A 21,476-nucleotide genomic window follows, 5' to 3' on the forward strand; every position below is an offset into this window, starting at 1 on the left:
GGTAGGAGCCAGCCGGGGCCGCCCGTCATAAGGGCCATCAGGGACAGTCACTTCAGCTTCTGGCTGTGCGGCAGAGCTCAGCAGCCCACGGCACAACCCCAAGTCCTGGTTTAGCAAGGGGACAGGGCCAGGCACGGGGAGGCGGGCGTGTGCACCGCCGTGCCTGAACGTCCTCCACGTGTGGTCCCACCTTTGGACCAGAGCTCGGGGTTCTGTCCTATCGCCCTCTCTGGGTTTTATTTGCTTGTTTGTTTTTATGATTAAGACCTTAGAAAGTAGTGTGTAAATTCCCTTTAGAAATGAAATTTCAGAAGCACAAGAAAGCTGCTATTTAAAACAATCTTTTTTTGCAAATGATAGCCTTGGATTTCACAGATTCTTACCCAAGATTTTTTCTAAAACGAAGCACGACTTTGTGGCGCTGCACAGGAGGGCAGGGCGGCTTTGGTGCTGGCGGCGGGACTCTTAGGGACAGAGCTCACCAGGCTTCAGGCGGCCTCTGCAAGGACCCCAGGCTCCAGGACGGCAGCAGTGGGCAGAAATTGTCGTATCCAGGAAGGTGAGCTCCACCGTAAAGGGGCAAACCGGAGACACAGTCCTGGAGCCTGTGATCTAGCAAGGATTCATTCTATAAGTATGCAATTACAATCCCGTAAGCGTTTGGGATGGGGGTGGGGGGGCTTTGGGGGGGAAGCATGGGCACTACGACATTTAAGGGGGAACCTGAGCAAGTCTGGGATCAGGAACATCTTGTCTGAGAGCGACTTTGGAGCTAAGGTCTTTGGGAAGGGGAAGTTTATGGCAGGGTTGAAGACTGTAGGAACGTTTGTTCCAAGTATGGGTAACTGGATGGGCAAAGGGCCTGGGTGGCAGGAGGCTTAAAGAGTCCAAGGACATGAGAGGAACCCAGAGCGAGCTGGGGTGGAGCAGGCAGGCTGGACTGCACAGGCCCCCCAGACCCCAGGAAGGATGTGGGAAGCCACTGAAGGATTCTGAGAACCATCTTTATTTTTATAAGATCACTTTGACTACAGCATGAAGATGGCAGGGTTTAAGAGTATTAAGGACTAGACTCTCACCGGCTCAAACACCAGACATAGATTCCCCTCCCTGGGAGATGCTCGAAGGCATGCCTTTTGAGTCATAAGAAGCGGGAATTGGTCTTGCGTCCCACCCCACGCACCTGGAGTAGAGGCAGTCACCTCTGTGGTTCACATTTGCTCACCTTGTGATTCACTCATTGACAAGAGGGTGGGGTGTCTAGGCAGGCTGGTCTGAGATTTTTCTTTAGCATAATCACTGCTCAATTAATTACCTTCACTATGTGTGCTGGAAATGATCAGGATGACTTTCGGGTGATGAAACGCAGAGATACGGTCTCCCTTGGTGCCGGAGTGCTGGAGGCTGGGCTGTCACCTGCATGGCGTGCCGCTGCCAGGGCGACGAGGTGGGGCAAGAGTGACGGCAGGAGCAGCTCATGACGACCACGAGGGCGTCGGACAGTGCGCACAGTGGGCCTGTGGGGGAAAGCCAGAGGGCTAAAGCTAAAAGCCTGGGCAAAGTTAGACGGGGACCAGGATAGGGACCGGAAGCCAGGTGAGGCTGAGGAGGAAAAGGGCATTTCTAGGAGACCTGGATGGACAGGACGGAGCGGGTTTTGCTACAGTAACAGGCAGGATGCTTGGTTTACCTCAGTGCGGTCAGATCGTCGGGTGTTAACCTCCTGTGCAAAGATAATAAGATGCTGGCCAATTAATTCAGCAGTTCTTTTCAACGAATATTTAGCGAGATGCCAGGTACTCTCCCCTGAGGATATAAATACGAACAAGCTTCCGAGTCGCCGACTTTACAAAGCTTAAAGTCTGGTCACGGAAAACAAACAGACGATTACGATATAAAATGATAAAGACCAACGTGAGTGAAAGAGCGGGGAAGGAGGACAGGAGGGGACCTACCACCTCTCGGGGACGGAGGCCCCTGGGAAGCTAAGACTAGGCGGATACCCGAAAGCTGAACGTGAACGAGCCGTGTGATGGGGCGGGGGAGGTTCCAGACGGAGCTGCCTGTGCAAAGGCCTAAAGGTTGAGCGACAGCACGTTTAAAGGTGGGGGGTAGGGAAGGATGAAGCCCCAGGGGGACAAAGGCCATAGAGCACAGACATGCTTCAGGTGGGGCTCTATGCTCAGGGCCATGGACACCTAGGCCAAAAACTCCATGATAACCTATGTCTCCACGGCAACCGTAATGCTGACCACATTACAGGAGCTCAATAAGTGGCTGCTAATGACTCCATAAATGGGTGGAGAGCAACGGGAGCTGCTGAAGGGTTTCCACACTTCTTATTGTTCCTAGAAATTGAAATGTCCATTAATCATACAGAGTCTTTTGCTTCACTTAGAGATAAGTGACTAACCTTGCAATTGCTGGTCATGCTCTCACTCACTCATTCTAAGAGTAGTCAAAATATAAACAAAGTCTGACCTTTGTTTGGGGCAGGGGCCCGGGGAAGGGTGAAGTCAGCAGGTGAGGTGGAAGGGAAATCCCGACGATGTCACCTTCTTGCCCAGGCCTGGAATTCTCCTCCCTTTGCTAAGGAACATAAAATTAAAAGCATTTTAATGGGACGGCATTTGATGAAGATTTTGGTTTATTATTAAATTCCACTTCTCCCAAGGGAGCTTCCCTCTCGCCCTCAGATAATTCTATGGCGCCAATGGCCCTCTGTATCTGGTGACAATACTGTAGATTGTGACTGTGATTTGTGTGGCTGAACAGACAGGACACTCGCTCTGTCAAAGTGCTTTATGGGTTTCACACTTCTGTTCGTGTTATGAGCATGATACAAACTGCCCTTCATTCCAGATGATCTTTTCAATGATGTTTACATAGCAAACAGCCTTAAAAAAAAGTGTCCTCTGGAGTGCAGGTCAAGCACCTTTACTGCTCATTACAGAAAGTCTGAGGTCCTAAGCTCTGGGTTCCACCCCTGTAACGCACCCCCGCACTGCCTGAGCACTCAATACTTGGAGCCCAAACACATCACCCCCTTGGGATTCCGAGGCACGAGGAATTGATGCAAGCATGCTGAAGCTCCCACTGCTTGCTGGGCCACGAATAACAGTCTCCTGCAGCATCTACGAGACCGGCAGGCTAGCGTGCTTACTGACAGGCGTGGCAAGGGCTCGGAGCCTCCACAGACCTCGATGCCCCCTTCTCAGAAATGGTTTACTATTATATTTCAACACTCTTGGTCGTTCCTGACCAGCTTACCTAAACAATGTGGATACCGATATTGCTGGTTATAATACAGTAACTATTTTTAAAAGACTATCCAATCTAAAAGTCTCTTTTATACCTGTTCCCAACAGCTATCTTCTAAAGGGGTAGGAGGCCTAAGATAAGTGAATGGCAAAAATCTAAAAAGACAACAAAAAAAGCAAGAATGTGAACACAGGAGAAATAAGTTGTGAGATAAGCCATTTTTATAAAACGATCATTTTTAATTCACTACATTTCATGATTAGCAGCGGATTCTCTGAAGTAAACAAGGACAATCAACATGGTAAAAGACGTTCTGTTTGTTTTTAAAGGGACTACGAAGCCGAGATCTGTATCTCTTTATGGTTTTCAAAGGGAGAGAAGTGGTCTTTGATCTTTCTGAACCACTTGTCTTCAAATTCTTTCGAAGATGCAATCACCAAGGCAGTCAGGGCTGCAGAGCCGACACACTTCACCTCGGCGTGAACCTCGTCTTTTAGTTTTTCTGGGACAATATCTTCTCCCATAACCTGCAGTGGGAGGAAAAAAACCCTGACGCAATAAAGGGCAGCGGACATGGCATGGAAGACTGCTATTCACCAAGCGTAAAGGATCTCACGAAAACAGAAAAACTTTGGCAGTCAGAGGACATTCGCCAGTTCCAACATATTGAAAAGATGTTTGTTTGGAAGTAGCGATCGAGGGACCACATGGGCACCATGTCCCGCATTTCTAGTCTCACCCTTCCCTATGGCAGTCACATTCATCCTGCATGAGTCAAAGCAGGAGAAGATACTGTCCCTGGCGGAAAAGCAGAGCCTGGGTAGAACGCAGCTGCTGCAGGAGGGGGGGCGGAGGCGAGGCACACAGATTCCGCCTCCTAGTTCTCCAGGGAAGTCAGAGGCAGCAGACGGGGGAGTAGCAAGAAGCTGGGCCCACCCTTTCCTGATGTGTAGAGACTCAATCCCTCTGGAAATGTGACCACGGCTACGCCAGGGACTTGAGCGGGCCTGCACTATGATGGCGCAATACTGCTCCCTGCTGGACAGAGTCGGGCCCAGAGGCTTCAGTTTCTCCTTGACCAAACAGCCAGAAAATAAAGTAGAAAAAGCCTGCACCTGAGCTGCCCCCGCTCCTGCCCCCGCGATCAGCCCACCTGTGGTAAGGGCGGTGACCTCTATTAAGTCTCAAGACATTTCATATAGCACTCGGCAGGGATGCTGTGGAGGGAACTTGAGTCACTTAGATCTGGACTAGATGACCTAAGTTTCCTGCAAACTCTGAGAGCCACGTATTTGTGAAAACTCAAATGACACTAATTAGAAGCACTCAGAGAACAGTCTGCAGTGGCTTTAAATCTTCAGACTACATATTGTTTGAGGTAAGAGCTAATGAGATGAGTAGCTTAATGAGGCAACTGTCGGCTTTTATGAAAGCATGGTATTTTGATCAATTCTAAGGTAATTTTTCTTTCCGTATTTTACCATTCCTGAAATCAAGGGGTATCTTATAACTACTGGCTGTCATAATGTAAATGGCATCTTATTTTTCTTTCAGTTGTAGTTGTACATCAAATAATGATGTGTCTACAACCGATGACTCCGTGGACTCAGTGAAATATATAGTATTTTAAAATCTGGAATATAACATCAACAGTGCATTCCCAGGTATATACCCCAAAGAACTGTTCACAGCAGCATTATTCACAAAAGCCAAAAGGTGAAAACAGTACAGGTGTCCATCATCAGATACCAAGTAAAATGTGGTGTGTATATATGTTAAGTACAATAGAATACTATTCAGCCATAAAAAGGAACGAAGTTCTGATACATGCTACAACATGAACCTTACCAACGTTATGCTAAGGGAAATAAAAGGACAAATGTTTTTGATTCCATTATTTGAAATATCAAGAACAGGCAAATTCACAGACAGTGAGAGTGTGTTAGAGGTTACCTGGGGTTCGGGAGGGGATTACTGATGGTTACAGTTTCTGTTTGGGGGGATGAAAAATTTTGGAAAGAGATAGTGGTGATGGTTGTACAACACTGTGAATGTAACTGATGTCACTGAATTGTACACTACACGATGATTAAGATGGTAAATTATATATATATTTTTTATTACAAAAAAAGGAGAAGAAAAACTGTTCTAGAATAAAGGAGATGTAAGAGACAAAAGAACCAAATGCAGTGTGTGGGCCTTATATGGCTCCATATTCAAATAAAACAACTACAAAAAGAAAAAACTATGCAATCAAAGAATATTTAAAGATAAGGGTCGTTGCCCGTGTAGTAATGTTAAATAAAATTAACGGAGCACAAATGAAATGTACATTATAACCCCAGTGAGAGTCCACACATGTGTCATTTTTAAAAAGCTCCATGAGTATGTCACATGTATTGTCCAGGTAAAGAACTACTATTTCAATTAGTCCACAGATGTACTGAGCATGGTGAAGGATGTGAAGACGTTTAAGACATCTTGTAAGGGTGTCTTACTTATAAGGGTACTCTCAGTCATAAGGAACCTAAAAGTTAGGGGAAAGATGAGACATGTTCTTGTACTTTTATTCAGGGCCCAAAGAGCTGTCTATTCAAACGATCACTTTATCTGAGCTCAGATGAGGATGGAACTGCCACAGACCAGGACGCTCAGGGAACGCTTCCTAGAGGACGTGGAACTTCAGCCTGGTCTTTGGGGATGGGAACTGTAAGCAGGTGGAGACGGGAAACCCACGACAAGTTTGTTAGACGTGGGCAGGTTAGTCGAGTGGAAGCAAAAGATTTGTGTGGGAGATTACTAGGTCATAAGTGTGGGGTCACGCCCTGGAAGGCCTCAGACACCATTATCAAGGCCTTTAAACTGGACCTGACCTCTGAAGTAACGGTGACACAGTTTAGTTTTTAAGCAAGGAGGTAACACGGTCAATGTTTTAAGATGGACCCAGCAGCAGTGTTCCAGGCAGCTCCGAGGGGAGAAGGCGAGGAAGCAGGGACGACAAGCCAGGAGGTCGCTGTGAGAGTCGCCGTGAGGCGATGTGACGATGGAGCTAGCAATGGAAGAGAAGCGAAGGTGCGCCCTGAAGCGAGGTGGGCTTGGCGGTGGGCTGCGCGGGAGACTAGAGAAGAGGCCCAACGGAGTGAGGTTAAGAGCAACAAAATAATGAGGTCTAGCACCGAGAAACGCAGGAGAAAAGCGGACCAGTGTGGCCTCTCAGAAGTAAAGGGAAGAGGGAACAAGTGGGGCAGGGGGGCAGCAGCTACAGATGCTACAGAGGGATGAAGGGACGCGAAGGCTGAGGGGGGCCCGGTACCCAGGAGACACGCGGTGTCTGCGCCTGTCCGTGGGCTCGAGGGGAAGAGCCCAGGGCAGAAGGCTGAGAAAGGTTCGGAAAGGACAGACAGGACAGTGTGACCCAGGAGTGGGGAGAGTCCAAACGGGAGCTTAGCTCGGCGAGGGAAGGAAGGTGCCTGCGATCGCAGACACGCGGTATTTCTTGAAAGAGCCATGCTTGGATGTATATGGATAGAGATTGATTCTCACGGGAAAAGCCCCTAAGCCATCAGGTTTCAATTATATACCAGAAAGAACTAGAAGGAAAAACTTAAATACGTCATCTCCGAATGCCATCTTAAGTAATTTCAACAGCGTATTTTTTAAAAAAATAAAAGAATAAAGTTTAAAAAAAAAATTGGCACTTGCATTTCTCTGCAGCCATCGCCGTAGTGACAGGGCCGAGCAGAGAGGAAATGGGCTTGTGGCTGGATGGGGTCCCGGGCAGCGCTGCCACTTAAAATCTGACCTTAAGCAAGTCACAGCCTGTCTGAGCCTCACTGCCAGCTCTACCCCGTGCCCCAGGCGGTTAGGAGGATGAATGGAGGAAAAAGCACGTGAGAGTGCTGCGCGCATGTCAACACGCTCATTCATTTATTCCGCACTGAAAAAACGATCGCTGGGCATTCGCGATGCTCACGCGGGCAGGGGGGACTCACAAGCACCGACCAGGGAACGACACACAGCCCCTGCCTGTCCGCGCTGCAGGACAAAGATGAAGCCGTGGCCGCTTTGGGGGGTGAAGAGATCCAAAGGCAGGTAAAGGAGGGAGACGGAGTCCTTTAGTGGATGAGATTTGACTGGTGTTTTGTTTTTTTTTTAATGGTATTGGAGCCGGGAAAAGTATCTCTGACGCCTCAATTCACATAAACCCTATGGGATATACTCACCTCGGCTAGCCACAGCAAAGTGTCCTCTTTGAAGCTGAACCCTTTCATTTTATCTTCAATTTCCTGCTGAGTCCTTAGGTTCCTCTCCAAAGCAAATGATGTTTGCTGGGATTGGGTGAGCTGAAGCAAAAGCCTAAAAAAACCAGAAAAGTCCCAATGTGCAGGCTCCACAGATCGGAAAGCAGTGAGGACTTGCTCACAGACAGCATGGACACACGGCTGAATGGAAGGCGCCCACCCTCACCTGAACCCCTGAAGCTTCTTATTCTGAACAAACTGCCCAACTTTTCACTGGAGTCATCTTTGCTAAAATTCATAGACTGAAGCTTCTCAAAGAAATCTTCAGGGACCGAGACCTCAAAGGGCTTCTTGTAGGAGTGAAGTGATTGAAAAAGCACAAATAACGTGGAGCGAAAAGAACATGCCTCCGAGTCAGAGGCTCCTCCCCCAGAATCGCTGGGGTGTGTTCCTTTGAAGTCAGTGCCCTATGACCCTTCCACGTCCCTGAACCCACAGCATCTTGACCTCGATGATTAATTAGATTCTCCAGCTCACTTCAAAGCAGGAGTGAATCTCTGAGGACTCTCTGATGACCCCTTTGTAACTGCGTCACTGCTGCCTTCCCCATCGTGATTGTAACCTGGTCTCCTCGTTCCTCTGGTCCTCTTAACACGTCTATCTCATTGTGGTTTTTTTCTTTTTAAATATGGAATATATAGATTTTCCCAGTTTCCCTCAGGCCTCACTGGTCCCTGCTGTTGCCACCCAGCAGCACGCAGCTCATGTTCGCTCACGCCACATCCTGAGGAATGTACCGGATACTGCTCTAGGCAAAGGGGGATACTGGTGAGCAAAACAGAATGTTCCTGCTTCGTGGGGCGGAAGGGGAGAGATCAGATAGAGAGATAATTTCGGGTAGTAAGGAGTGCTATGAATAAAACCCAAGACAGAATAGAGGAATTATCTACCTCAGATGGGGCGGTAGAGCCAGGCTCTTCTGAGGTATCGCCCAGGCTAAGACCTAAACGATGAGGAGCCCGCTGAGAGGGGGCCTGCTTCCTGTGGGAAGGGGGCCTGCCGAGGGGGAGCAGCACCCTGACACAGAACTAGCTCGATGTGTTTGAAAATCATGAGGATCACCTTTGGCGGAACACAGCCAGGGAGGAGAAAACTAGTAAACGAGGAGAAAAAGAATGGTAGGGCCAGATCACGTAAGACCTCACAGACCATGGAAAGAAACGTGGACTAATGTTAAGTGCGATGGGAAGTCACTGGAGAGTTTTATAAAAGAATCTGACCCGATTCACGTGCATCCTGCATCACCCACCTGGCTTCGGGAAGCATCTACATTTGTGACCCCTTTTCTGAACTTGCTTTCTCCTGCCTGCTCCTGAAATTACTTGAAAATACAGCTTACACTTGCTCCTACTTCACGTTCATTCAGCCCGCAACTCTCTGCAACCTGCCTTGTCACCCCATCGCCACTGAAATTGCCCTCTCAAAGGTCACACATGACCTCCTAGCTTTCAAATCCTCTTTTCAAAATTGATCCTACCCAACTTCTCACTACCGTCTAATTGCGAATCTCTTTCCCAAAACTCTTAGCCTCTGACTCCCTTCTGAGCTCAACCTGCATTTCCTAACGAAAAGCTCCAGCTGGATGACCTGCCAGCACTTGAACCTCAGCACACGAAACCTGCAATCATTCCCTGCAGCATACACCTGCTCTATTCTTCCTCCTATGCGACTTGTCTCCGTGGCGGGCACCACCTCCACCATGCGCCCAAGGCACTCTTCAGAGTCGTCTTTGACTCCTCTGTTCTCCCCTCCCCGAGCCTGTCCTTCCCACACACTTGGCTGGTCACCAAGTCCCGTCTATTGCAACCTGCAGTGACACCCATGTCCTCGTCACCGATTATCCCACGACCCCTTCGCTGGGGCCCCTAGTTCCAAACACCTTCTTCCGATACTTCCTCCCAGCCGCCAGGGCTCCCTGGAGACCACTGCTCCTGTTACGCCACTTCAGCATTTATAACCTTCGAATACTCTCTGGGCCTTCAGCATGAGGACCAAGCTCTTGAAGATGACATTTAATGTCTTGCGCTAATAAAAACAACAAAAGTACATTTACGAAATGTTCACCGAATGCTGCCCACTGCAGCAAGTGCTTCAGGCACGTGGGGTTTCCCACGACCCATGCACTTTCCCCATTTCTCCCTCTGTCAGGCTGATGAAACGGAGATCAGTTTCCATAATCTGTGCGAGGTCAGACAGAGCAAATGGAGGAGTCCAGATTCAGATCTGACTGAATCCGACTTAAAATCAGATCTGGCTCCAAAGTCCTGCCTCCGACATAACTCTGCCCGCCCGGCCCTGCGGTCCACAGCCGGCCTCGCACGCTCCAGCGCACGCCGCCAAAGCTGCCCTTGCCACCGCCCCGTGTGACAACGCTGCTTGGCCCACTCGTTCACCCCCAGGCCGTGCTCTGCATCCAGCACGCCTCTCCTCTCTCCACGGTGTCAGTGAGATGTTCTGGAGTCGAAGACCTAGGTGCAAATCCTGGCAGCGCCCCGCAGCTGCGCCGCTTTGGACATGATTCTAGACCAGTTTCCTGGTCTCCATGGGGGGATCCCAACATCCACGCCAGCGGGTGGCGGCGGCTGGCATAAAATCACGTGCACAAAGCAGGTGGCCCCGGGGACTCGGCGGGAGCATCCCTCTGGAAAGGCCTCCTTCCTCCTGCCACACAAACAGCGCCCGGGCGCCGGCCCCGCAGAGCTCTGCTCACGCTTGCGCTAGCACGCTGCTGGGGCCCGAGCTGCCCGTCACCGACTGCGCGGACACCTTCCTCACGACAGGGAGCGGCGGAGAGGAACGTTCTTCTCAAGAGGTCTTTATGATCTCAGCACCTAGCACGTGCCTGGCACAGAGCTGTCACTCAATGCACTTCTGAATTAGTGATTAGTGACCTAGTCAACACTAAATAAACACCTGAATAGTTTAACATCTGCCAAATAAGTATCATTCTCAGGAAGCCTCACTGTTAGTCAATATTTCTTGAATTCTTTAGAGTTAAAAAAGGAAAACAACGACTCATGTTGTTTTGGCATCACTTGAGACCTAAGAGAGCCTCTTTCTCTCATAAAGTACAGAACTGGTCAAGTGCAGTCCCCTTTCCCATAAACTCTTACACATTATGGAGTCAGAGTACACGGAGCCCTGGACCCTGGGAATTCTCTGTGGAATGAATTAAACACTGTGCACTGTTAACAGTGATTCAAATACAAGAGAGGGTTTTCTTTAGATTTCTGGAGAACATATGAGTAAAAAGTTCCCTGTTTAAAGTATCTCTTCCCCCTCTGTTAATGTTTTATATATTTAATTTTCTTTTCCCAATTTTAATGTTTTTCAATTTTAACTCTCTACCTTAAGTAATGATGCTAGTGTATTCCTGAGCAAACATGGTTTAGTTTCTAAATCTTACATACTAAAAGGACACGTTCAAAGGATTCTGTCTAGACCAGGGGAAAAAAATCTCCAAGACATATAATGGCGTCTTGCCTAAAACTTTTTGAAACTTCAAATCAGAAAACTAAAACCTCCCCCCTGAGCTTAGTACCACGCACTGTTAACCCACTGTCCATTCACCTGGTCCGGATGAGAGAGGCGCACGCTTTCGTCCGTGCGCCGAGCAGCGCTGCTTCTCTCTGTTCTGCCGCCGGGGTCTGGACGTCAGCGGGAGCTCGCTCGGTCCGCCGATCCGCGGGGCTCCGGACGTCCGCGGGAGCTCGCTCGGTCCGCCTATCCGCGGGGCTCTGGTCGTCAGCGGGACCTCGCTCGTTCCTCCTATCCGCGGGGCTCCGGACGTCCGCGGGAGCTCGCTCGGTCCGCCGATCCGCGGGGCTCCGGACGTCCGCGGGAGCTTGCTCATTCTGCTTATCCCCGCCGCCTGCTCCAACAGAACACACAGGCAACGTTTCGGGGGGACACAAGAGACAATCTCTTCCTGCATGTGAAAAGGAAGATTTTACAGCTTTGTCGCTCGAAGTGAAACTGTTCTGTTTGTGGGGTGATGTGGCCGGTGCTGAGAGAGCTGGCCCCAGATTCAGGTAAGCCTCTGCCAATCTGGCCCAGTTCCACGGGTTAAAAGGATGCAAAGAAATCAGTTTCTGCAGGCAGACGATGCTTTTCTCCACGTTCTGCAGACTTGAACAAATAGCAAACTGGAGGTTGAGCACAGTGGTTAAATGGTCTGTGTTAGTTGCTTTATTTTCCTAGGGAGAAAAAAAAGGTCAAAAAATTTAAACTTCCGAATGTTTTCCATAAAAAATGGAGATTCCTAAAAACCCAAGTTGTATATATTATAAATCAGAAGTGTCTTTCAGCAGCTACACTAGAAGAGCGAACAAAACATTTTTCAATAGATGTTAGAAACCATAAACCTAGAGAAATATACCCTACCTAGCGAGCAAAATAAGCACCAGTTACTCCCAAACATCCTAATGTCATAACGATAACACCATTCGTGTGATAGCGGCCTGATAAAGTCCAGCTCCAAAACCATAAATGTCAGTTTATTTCCAATTTTTATTATAATCTTTATTGTTTTTAGCCAAACAGCTGAGACCCAAGACAACTTTTTTATACGTTGGGCTAATGGTTCCATTTTAATATTCCAGGCTTTCTAAAAATCCAAATGGTAATTTCCTTGAGGATTCAAATGAACTCTACTTCCAAATTTTCCGTGGCTTAGACATCTAAGCAGGACGGCCCTGAAGCCCTGGGTGTTTCATGCTGCACCATGACTGAATCCAAATGCCCTCCCTGCTAGCTATGACCAAGGCTGGCTGCTTCTGGCCGGTGTCGTGCTGGGTGTCAGTCTGATCAGAAAGTCCTCTTCCAGTCTCCTTAACCGGAGCCACCACCTCTTGCCTAACTGGCCACATGGCAAAAGCCCTGTGGGTTAGGGAAAATGAGCTTTCTTTTTCTAAGTTAAAGTTTGTGGAGAGCACATAGCAGATTAAAATTACCTTTCTGTTGATTTTAAGTCTAAGGAAAACCTGGCCTAGTATCCAACATCAAACTGCCGCAGAGAAATACACTGAGCAAGAAATAAGAGAAAAACCACACAGCAGGCAGCGGCAGACCGGTGCGTGAAAGCTCGGGAAGACTCCCAACAGTCATGCGTTCAGTGCAAAGACAGGCAATAAAGGCCCCATGCCACCTGTCTGGCTACCATCCCGATGACAACTTCTCTGGTTTCATTATTACTATTTAATACTCTGTCCTTCCCAACAGACCCTTAAGTTACAAAATGGTTTTTGGTCAATGCGAAACTCTTAGCACAGAGTACAGCGCCTCAGACATAACCTGTTGAATTATACAGCTTCATGCCTTTTCATAAGGAAAACAACAGGTACAGATGATTTATAACAAATGCTACCTTTCCTCTACCCAGTGTGTAGTGCTTCGTGCTGTTCAAAAATATTTCCATATCGAGAAAGCAAGCGTGTGTTGGGGCAGAGGTTGTTACACAGAAACCATGATTTTGACATGAGGGTTTTGACAGCATAACTAGTAAATAACTGGAAATTAAATTCCATTTAAGTGAGTTTGATTTTTCCAGAATATTGCAACTCTTATACTGCGATGATGATGACTGTGTTAATATTTACTGAGTGCTTACCCTGTGCCAGGCACTATTCTAAGTGCTTTACTCATTTAGTACTCATGATGAGCCTTTAAAATAGATTCTCTCATCATCTCCATTTTATAGACAAGGCAAATGAGTCACACAGACAGCGAGTGGCAGAGCTACAGTGAGTCACACTAGCAGTCACAGACTGAAGGGGGCTTCAGAAGAGCTGATGTACGTTAGCTGGCTTAGGATTCTCCCACAAGACGCTAGGTGAGCAATCCATGCACGGGGTACAGATATGGTTTCTCTCTCTCCTTAGCACTGAACCCAGAACTGGGCACAGAGTGCAACTGAAACAGGTGTTGTGGAGTGCAGAAATGAAAAAAAGTCATTTACTGTCAGAAAGCAGTTTCCTTACCACAGTTCATGAGCACATCAGCCACTATACGATGCTTAAATTATTTAAGAAATAACTTCTTTTACAAATTGTATCCAAAAATCATTGAGAGGTGAATAAAGTTCAATAGAAGTTGTGAGCATAACGTGTTCACGTCCTGATGGGCACTTTGAGACTAACTGTCTATTTTGTTCGATGCTGTACAGTGACCTGTCCCCCTACAGAATGTGAGGGGACAATAACTACCAAGACAAAAAACAGAAATGGACCAGAGCTAATAACAAAGAAGAGGATTTGAAAGTAGAGAAAAAATTTAAAAACCAAGCAAGGGATGAGACCCACTGGCCTACACTGTTTCCTTTCCCCAAAGTCCTCCCTGACGGCATGCCTGGAAATGGAGGAACAGTTCTCAGAGTCCTGGCAGGAGAGCTGAGGTCTCTGACTGTTCTTCCTCCTGCCTGGGAACCACCCCAAGCTCTGGTCACCTGGCACCTGCAGACTGGCCACAGCTCTTTCTCTGAGCCACAGAAATGGAGACTTTCTAGGCCAGAAGGAACCACAGAGCTAATCCGGCCCCTGACACTGACCTAGCAGCCACTGCTTTCAGTGGTCTAGGAGGGGAAGGCAAAACACACCAGTGACTGATGTGCAAGAGGTGCCAGGGAGAGGGGATGGGAACAGAAGAGTAACAAAGGACGAGTAACTGATGTCTAGAAAAAGGTACCGAAAGGGTCAAAGCTGCTGTTCGTTTGCAGACCGAGGAGGCAGAAAGTAAATCCCACCCGGCCACTGTTCGCTGTTTGTGCCATGCTTCCTTAGCCAGGTAATCTTCTCTTTCAGTTTAAGAATTAACTCGCAATTACAGGGGAGAAAAAGAAAGAACACACACAGCTATCTGCCATGTTCTGAAGACAATTACCACCAGGGTTTCCTCTCTCTGCAAGAGGCTGGGGTCCTGTGCAATGAACCCCTCAGCAAGCACATTTAGGGATTTCTCTTAGTTAATGAGTATGAGAACAGTTCAACTGAATGCGTATTTTAGGCTGATCTCTGGTCAGCTAGATCCATAGGGTTCAAGATCAGTGCCTTGGCACCTCATTAATTCCCTTGGAGGAAAACTGGTCATCTATAAACTAGGACTGGTAAATTTATGACCAATGCCCATATAAAATTCACACAAATACCCATACACGTAAACCATGAATGCCTTAATCCGAAAACAAAAATAAGCAGAATCAAAAATTGCAAAGAACTGCTTTTCTTTAGCTCTTAAAAAGAACTATTAAAGTTTGGCTTAGTTTGATATTTAGTCAATTTTTTATAACGTTTTTTCTGTTTATAAAAGTAATATTATATTCATTGTAGAAATTATGAAAAATAAAATCTAACAAAAATCTAAAGAAGAAAATAGATCACTGATAATCCTTCCACTCAGTATTTATTCCTAGTAACAGTAGAAACTTTACAAATGAGATTTTCAGGCAATGAAGAATTTTGAGCATACTATTTTTTCATATAGGAAAAAAATATTACAAGAAAATGATTATGTCTAGAGCTCCAAACTATTCATCATAATAAAGTTCTTGGCTATTTTCTCCTGCTTACCCAAATTGATTTTAATCCTAACAAGAAGCTATTTTTTGTTTTGTTTTGTTTTTTAGAACATATTCAACAACCCTAGGAAAACAAATGAAAATGAGCAATGAAGCCACTCACCAAGTCTGTAGCAATCTCCAGTGCCTCTGCGTGCCTTCCCAGGTGAACCAGGCACCGGGCCTGGCTTTCCTGGACATCCCTTTTCATGGCCAAATTCGCAGGTGACAATTTTTCAGAGATACTAGAATACTCCTGTAGTGCTTTCTGACAATTATTTGATAAACAGAGGAAGTGAAGAGAAGAGATGAAAATAAAAATAGTAGAAAAAAAGATTCAGTTACAAGGATGATTTTTCCCCCAGGCAGAAGGTAATGTCATAATATATCCCACAATGAGTTAAGAAAGACGTGAGTATTTCAGTCAGTCACTATTTTTCCAAAATGCAGAGAAGAAGGTCTTGCAGAGTATAACCACTACGACCGTGGAGAACACTGCCTTATGGCAGGAAGAACGTTCTAGAGCCAAGTCCTGGTTTTGCCACTACTTCGATGTATAAACTTTTCATCAGCAAAATAATAGGACTCTTGTGAAGATGACATGAGCTCTATATGTAAAGCAAGCTGATGTCAAGTTGTTAGTTTCTCCATTTTCTTACAAACGTGGGCGCTTTGCTCCTGTGACGCCGTGAAACATCTGTGCTGGAGCCTCCGCATTTCGCAGAGACACAGTGCCTGGGGAGACCCACCTACAAGGATCCCGAGGGGTCCCTATGCTGGAGTTACTCTAAGAAACAAATTATGTAGAGCCTCATAAAAAAGGACAGAAACTTGGCGTTCTAAGATTACAGACACATATCACAAAAGATTAAATTCCTCTTCACAAACAACATGCTCATAACTTTGTAGCCTGCTATTCAGATGTGCTGTGACTGACAGAACCAGCAGGGAAATCTTCCATCTGTTGAATCCTACCTGATACTCCTGCCGTCTGTAGGCCAGGTCCCCTTTGAATTTCTTGATAGTTAGAGCTTCAACGTCATCATTGCTCTCCGTTTCTTCATAAAACCACTAGAAATTGTGAAAAATAGCATATAAGTGAGAATACACCTTGCTTCTCCACTTCATACTCAGAAGCAATTTCCCGTATATATAACCCATTAAGTCTCAAAAAAGACATACTTCCTCAGGATGGGACTCAGAGGAAAACATGTGACATAGAGAAGTGACAATTTTAATGATGGCCCAGTTTTTATTAAAATTATCATAATTAAGAAACATACAATAATATGATACCTCCTAACTGAAAAAGAAATGCAAAAGTATATGGCTGTATCCACAGCATTTTAAGATGGGGGTGTGGTGCCTGGGAGCCCACATTTCATGAGCACAGTTCCTACTGGTTCTTCAGACCGGGATATGCTTTCTGGTAGAGAAACTTTTAGAGTGGCCAGAATAGGAACTGACAACTCTTTAAGGAAAGGACATAGAAAAGAATCATCATTCTAGTTCTATTATGAAAATGCTATAAAAGCAAAAAGCAGAACCTCAGCAATGAGGAGATAAACATTAGGCTGAAAGGAGGTTTCTGAGCAGTCAAATGCCAAAGAGAAAAGTCTGAGGAAGTGCCCGTATTTTATTCGCCTTTCTACCGATTTAGATGCTGTGAATAGAAAGGAATGCGTGAGGCTGAGAGTTCTTGATTATTGAGTAAAGAACATTCAGATGAGAAACCAGGTATGACAGATAGCACGGTGTGGCAGTTCTCCCAGCTCCAAAGGAGCGTCTCATCCTCCCTGTCACTCACAGGAAAACGCACTGAGGATGAACAGAGTCCATCCCCAATCAAATGCTATTAATTTAAATGTAACTGCACTTGGGATGCCAAAATTCCATGTTTCTATTTCTAAACGAGCTGCCTGGATATCATGACCCCCTGCGATCTCAGTAAAACACTTTCTCCCCTTTGCCTGACCCACCACAGTGGAAAAAGCAAGTAACCACTGTTTTCCTGTTCTCTCTGCAGTACGGTGTAACTCAACAGCAGTCTATATACTGAGCCCTGAATTGCCCTTTGTTCTCCATTGCTCTCTAGTCGCACAGGGTGTTAGATTAGCCAATCCCAAATTCTTGAACAACGGCATAACTTCAAAGCTCCATCCAATTTTCATTATCGTACTAGGAAATGATCAAGCAAAACTGCCTTTCAAAGGATTATTTTTACTTTCCCACATAACCTGCAGGCTCCCAAGAATTCAGACAGGGAATTGCTTTCAATACCCCTTTCTGATAAGAGGAAAGAATAAAGAGCAGAGTGAACAAGGGTGGGACTAAGAGGTGGCGTGCTGGTGAGGCAAACAGCTGGTCCACGTAGAGCCTGAGCGGGCAGGGACAACAGAAATCTTCCAACCCAGCTAGGGACACCGAGATGACTTGAATAAAGGCCTCTTTGAGTGTACGAGCAGTACCATGTACCAAAGTCTACAGACAAGTGATTTTTGGATTTTACTTTATAAGTGTACAGCACACCACTCTTGGCAATGTGTTATCTCATTTCATTCCCACGAGAACCCTGTGAGACAGCAAATATTATTTTTCCCAAATGACAAACAAGAAGCTGACACCTTCAAAGACACGTGGTAAAGCCAATGCTGGAATTCAAGGGTCCTATCTCAGAAACGCGGCTTTTCATGCTGCATGACACGACTTCCCAAGCCCATTCAATTCCGAGGCCACATGATCAAGTACTAAAGGTAACTGAATGACTGTGTGTGTTAAGGAGAAAATGTAAGTGAAATAAAAGAAAAACACATGTCAGTAATCACTGAGTGCTTGATATCTGTTAAGTACAATGGGTGTAAGGAAAAATGAGACAATACATGAAAAGGAACCCAGCACAGTGCCTGAAAAGTAAGTTTTTGATACAAGTAGTTTTTATCAGTGAGATGAGATTTACACACATGAAATACAGTTGACCCTCAAAGCACATGAGTTTGAACGGAGCAGGTCCACTTATACACACTTTCTTCGATAAATACTGTAAATGTATATTTTCTTTGATTTTCTTCATGGCTTTTTCCCTCTAGCTTACTTTATAAGATACAGCCTACAATACATACACCGTTTAAAAACATGTTCATCAACTGTTTATGTTATCAGTAAGGCTTGCCGTCAACAGTAGGTTGTTAGTAGTTAAGTTTTGGGGGAGTCAAAAGTTATACATGGATTTTCCACTGTGCAGAGGTCAGAGTCCTTAATTCCCATGTTGTTCAAGGGTCATCAGTAATACGAATACTTTTTAATTCAAAATAGTCACGGAGTTCCCATTACTAACAGAGTGTAGCTGATCATTTAGATTCCGACCTAAGAGCTTTATGTGATACTGAAAAAAAAAGTGTTTTAACAGAAGCTAAAATAAAAGGGAGGAAAGGCATCAAAGACAAAAATTTTTGATAGAAAAGGAGAATCAGAAAAGACTTCTTGGAGGAGGCAGCATTGAAGCTGTGCCTTGAGAAATGAATATAACTGAAGATTTTGACCATCAGAGTCGGGTTAACGTGGGCGGGGGAATTTATGGAACAATGTCAGGCCCTGAAGTGGACAGCGCCGGCAAGGGGACAGACATTAAGGTTTGAGGAGCGGATGGTGGACGGATTTCTGGGGGCCCTGACTGCCAGGCTGCAGGATCAGTGGAGACACACGGGAGTTACTGCGGATTTTACAGCAGGGGCGTAGGGAGGGCTGGAGAGCTGCGGCCAGACCCGCCAAGGGCCAGACGCGTTCGTCGCCCTCAGTGCGGGGTGTCCTCGAGCCCTCGCAGGCCGACTGGGCCGGGCCCACTGGGTGGGGCTCGGGAGACGCCCGTGCCTCGTGGGGAGAGGGGGACACCGGGGGGGCGGCGGGCCTCGCGCCCGGCCCCGCGGGGACGAGGCCGGGCGGGACTGAGAGGCTCCGCCCTCTCACCTGCGGCTCGCAGCGCTTGGCGCGGTAGGACCCGGACGGTCCGGGCCGCCGCTCCCGCCTCTCTTCGAACACCGAATCCTCGAACTCGCCGCCGAACCAACAGAAGCCGGCCTCCATCGCGCGCCCAAGGCGGGGAAACCGAGAGGAGGCGGCGCCTAGAGCGGCGCCCAGTGAGGGCCAGCGCGGAAAGGGCGGAGCCTCCGAGGCCCAGAGCGCGGCATCCTGGGACTTGTAGTCTCTGGAGGGGCCAAATCGAGACTTGGCCCGCTGCGGATTGCGAGTCGTTGGGGGATTTTTATCTGAGTCACAAAATGAACCAACCCGAGAAAAGTTGGACATATCCGTTTCAGCAGATAGAGCGATCCTTATATGCATGCGTCAAAAAGCACTGGCCCCAGGGTAGCTGTTTCGGACCAGTAGGTACCATTTTTTCCATCACTGACGATATTCCTGACACTGTGTTAAGCACGTTTTTTGCACTTTATATATCCTTTTCTACCAACTTGTGAAGGACAGTGATTCCCATTTTGCAAATGAAGGGCTTAGAGAGGTTAAGGAATTTCCCCAGGATCAATTATTACGTAGCTAAAAGCCGGGAAATAAATGGGTCAGTAATCCCCCAGGTCGCAGGAGAAAAGACACCACTAATAACAAAGACCAGCACGATTCACTCGTTTATAAAACAGAGGACACAGATTTGCAGAGGACGCGATCAGGAGCCTTAATTCCGCCTGGAGAAAACACCAAATCCCAGAATTCTAAGACTATTATTTACTAGCGTTCTCAGATTTTCAAGGTGTTCCTTGAGACTAGAAAGCAGAGATTGTTGACAAAATACTGGCCAGTATTGCACAGTATCACTGTGCTGTATTACACAGCAGATAATAGACTTGGAGTTTTTCTCTGGTGTTCCTCCTGTTGGCTCCTCATCTCACGAGTTTCTCTTTTACCATTTGTCTTCCAGGGTTCTTTCTTCGACACAATTTTCTACTTCACAAACTCACTGTAGGGAAACCTAATCCACTCTCCAAGGTTTCAAAATCCGTCTCTCTGTTGGAGACTACAAAAATCAGATCCCAGCCCATATACCCAACAGTCTGGGTGGAAGGCTCCACCAAGATGGCCTGCAGGTGTTAGCTACTGATGAGTTCATCTGGAAAAGGGCAATTAAAAAAAAAGTTTGTTTTCTCATCAGAGATGTAATAGTCCTTAATAGGAAAAAAATTAGAAATTATAGAAAAACAGAAGAAAAAAGTATCCAAAATATCATCACTCAGCAGTGGAGCCTAAAGAAGGTAGAGCTGTTTGTCCTAATATGCCCTGTCCTAACAGAAAAGGCAATACCACATAGAGTCGAGGGCCACAAGCTCCAGATTTTTCTGGATTCAAGAGCCTGAATCAGTTATTCACTAGCTGTGTGACCCAATTTGTGAAACAAGCATTGATTAAACTGTGTGTGAAGTGCCTGTCAGTGAGTAACATGTGTTCATTTAAAATTTCTGTTTCAAGCTAAAGTAAGAGCAAAGCAAAGGCAAGCAGGGAATTTTTTCAGCATTTTCTTTTTGAAGACTGTTTGGTTATGGAACTTCTACTTTCTCCTGTTTTGAGGCACCCCCAGGTCTAGCTTCCTATTGGCCCAGCAACTAACTTGAGCTAGACATTCTGCTGAAATAAGTTAGGAAGTTGAGGAAGGGCAGCTTAGGAGTTAATGTTCTTTGCCCTTTGAACTCAGGATTCCTGAGTTTAGGGTTTTCCAACTGTTTTACCCCTAAGAACACTTTTAGTTCATTTTCTCTGAAGTTGTAGAGAATTTGTGTATGCAATAAAACTGTATTATTAACTATTAATTGCTTCATTTTCTTTAAAAAAAAAAAATGAATCCAAGTGCTATAAAACAGCCAGCCCAAGCTCCTGCCCAGCCTGAGCCCACCAGCATTGCCTCACTACATGTTAGGATTCTAGTTGAAAACAAAGAAGTAGGGACCCTGGAAAGCCCGAGGACAGGTTAAACGTGATTAACATTGGGCCTTTGGCAATAATGAAAACAGCTCAAAGATCTCTATCACTGTTGAGGACCCGGGGTCTAGGACCCCAAGCTGTATACCACTGCTTCAAGTGATAGAGAGGCCCTAAGATAAGGTTACTTTAAAAGAGAGAAAATCAATAAATGAGAAGGGCACTCTGTAACTGTTAAATACAACTTATGCACTTAGGACATGCCAGATGTTAGACACTGTTGGAGAGTAAGTGGGAATTCTGCAAATGTCTAAAATTGTGTGGATGGTGATGAAAATGTTTTATAGATTTCTATCTGTAAATTTTTATTTTTGATTGAGGGGTATGATTGAGTTCCCCATAGCAGAGTAGACATCACAGGCAGCCCTGTTTCCTTTTGCCTGAAA

At 46.3% G+C, this 21,476-nt stretch overlaps 1 protein-coding gene across 2 annotated transcripts; it reads right to left on the minus strand.

Annotated features, from left to right (window-relative positions):
• Window positions 1-325: 325 nt before the first annotated feature.
• Window positions 326-19,229, minus strand: LOC107503233 (uncharacterized protein C8orf76). 2 transcript variants are annotated; one of them, XR_004954648.1, is made up of 9 exons: window positions 19,075-19,229; window positions 16,087-16,182; window positions 15,236-15,379; window positions 11,418-11,758; window positions 11,133-11,237; window positions 7,485-7,617; window positions 2,482-2,589; window positions 1,316-1,517; window positions 326-612 (listed from the first exon to the last, which is right to left on the minus strand). XR_004954648.1 is itself a non-coding variant. In XM_016131198.2 (7 exons), exons 1-7 carry the CDS (start codon window positions 19,189-19,191, stop codon window positions 3,594-3,596), a joined length of 1,131 nt encoding a protein of 376 aa, XP_015986684.2. In that variant the 5' UTR covers window positions 19,192-19,229; the 3' UTR covers window positions 3,461-3,593. The 2 variants fall into 2 exon arrangements, 1 of the variants encoding a protein (XP_015986684.2); XM_016131198.2 differs by lacking the exons at window positions 326-612; window positions 1,316-1,517; window positions 2,482-2,589 and adding an exon at window positions 3,461-3,788.
• Window positions 19,230-21,476: the final 2,247 nt, after the last annotated feature.

This window comes from Rousettus aegyptiacus, unplaced genomic scaffold (assembly GCF_014176215.1).
Source record: "Rousettus aegyptiacus isolate mRouAeg1 unplaced genomic scaffold, mRouAeg1.p scaffold_m13_p_15, whole genome shotgun sequence".
NCBI lineage: Eukaryota > Metazoa > Chordata > Mammalia > Chiroptera > Pteropodidae > Rousettus > Rousettus aegyptiacus.

Excerpts from the sequence above, each read along its gene's own strand:
- LOC107503233 (XM_016131198.2), bottom strand. The coding sequence starts at position 19,191 with ATGGAGGCCGGCTTCTGTTGGTTCGGCGGCGAGTTCGAGGATTCGGTG. Across the intron at positions 11,759-15,235 it reads TGGAGATTGCTACAGACTTG|GAAAATAAAGCAACTAACAC; the intron begins GTGAGTGGCTTC and ends TTTTCTCCCTAG. Across the intron at positions 7,618-11,132 it reads GCCTCTCTCATCCGGACCAG|GCTTTTGCTTCAGCTCACCC; the intron begins GTGAATGGACAG and ends TGGTTTTTTTAG.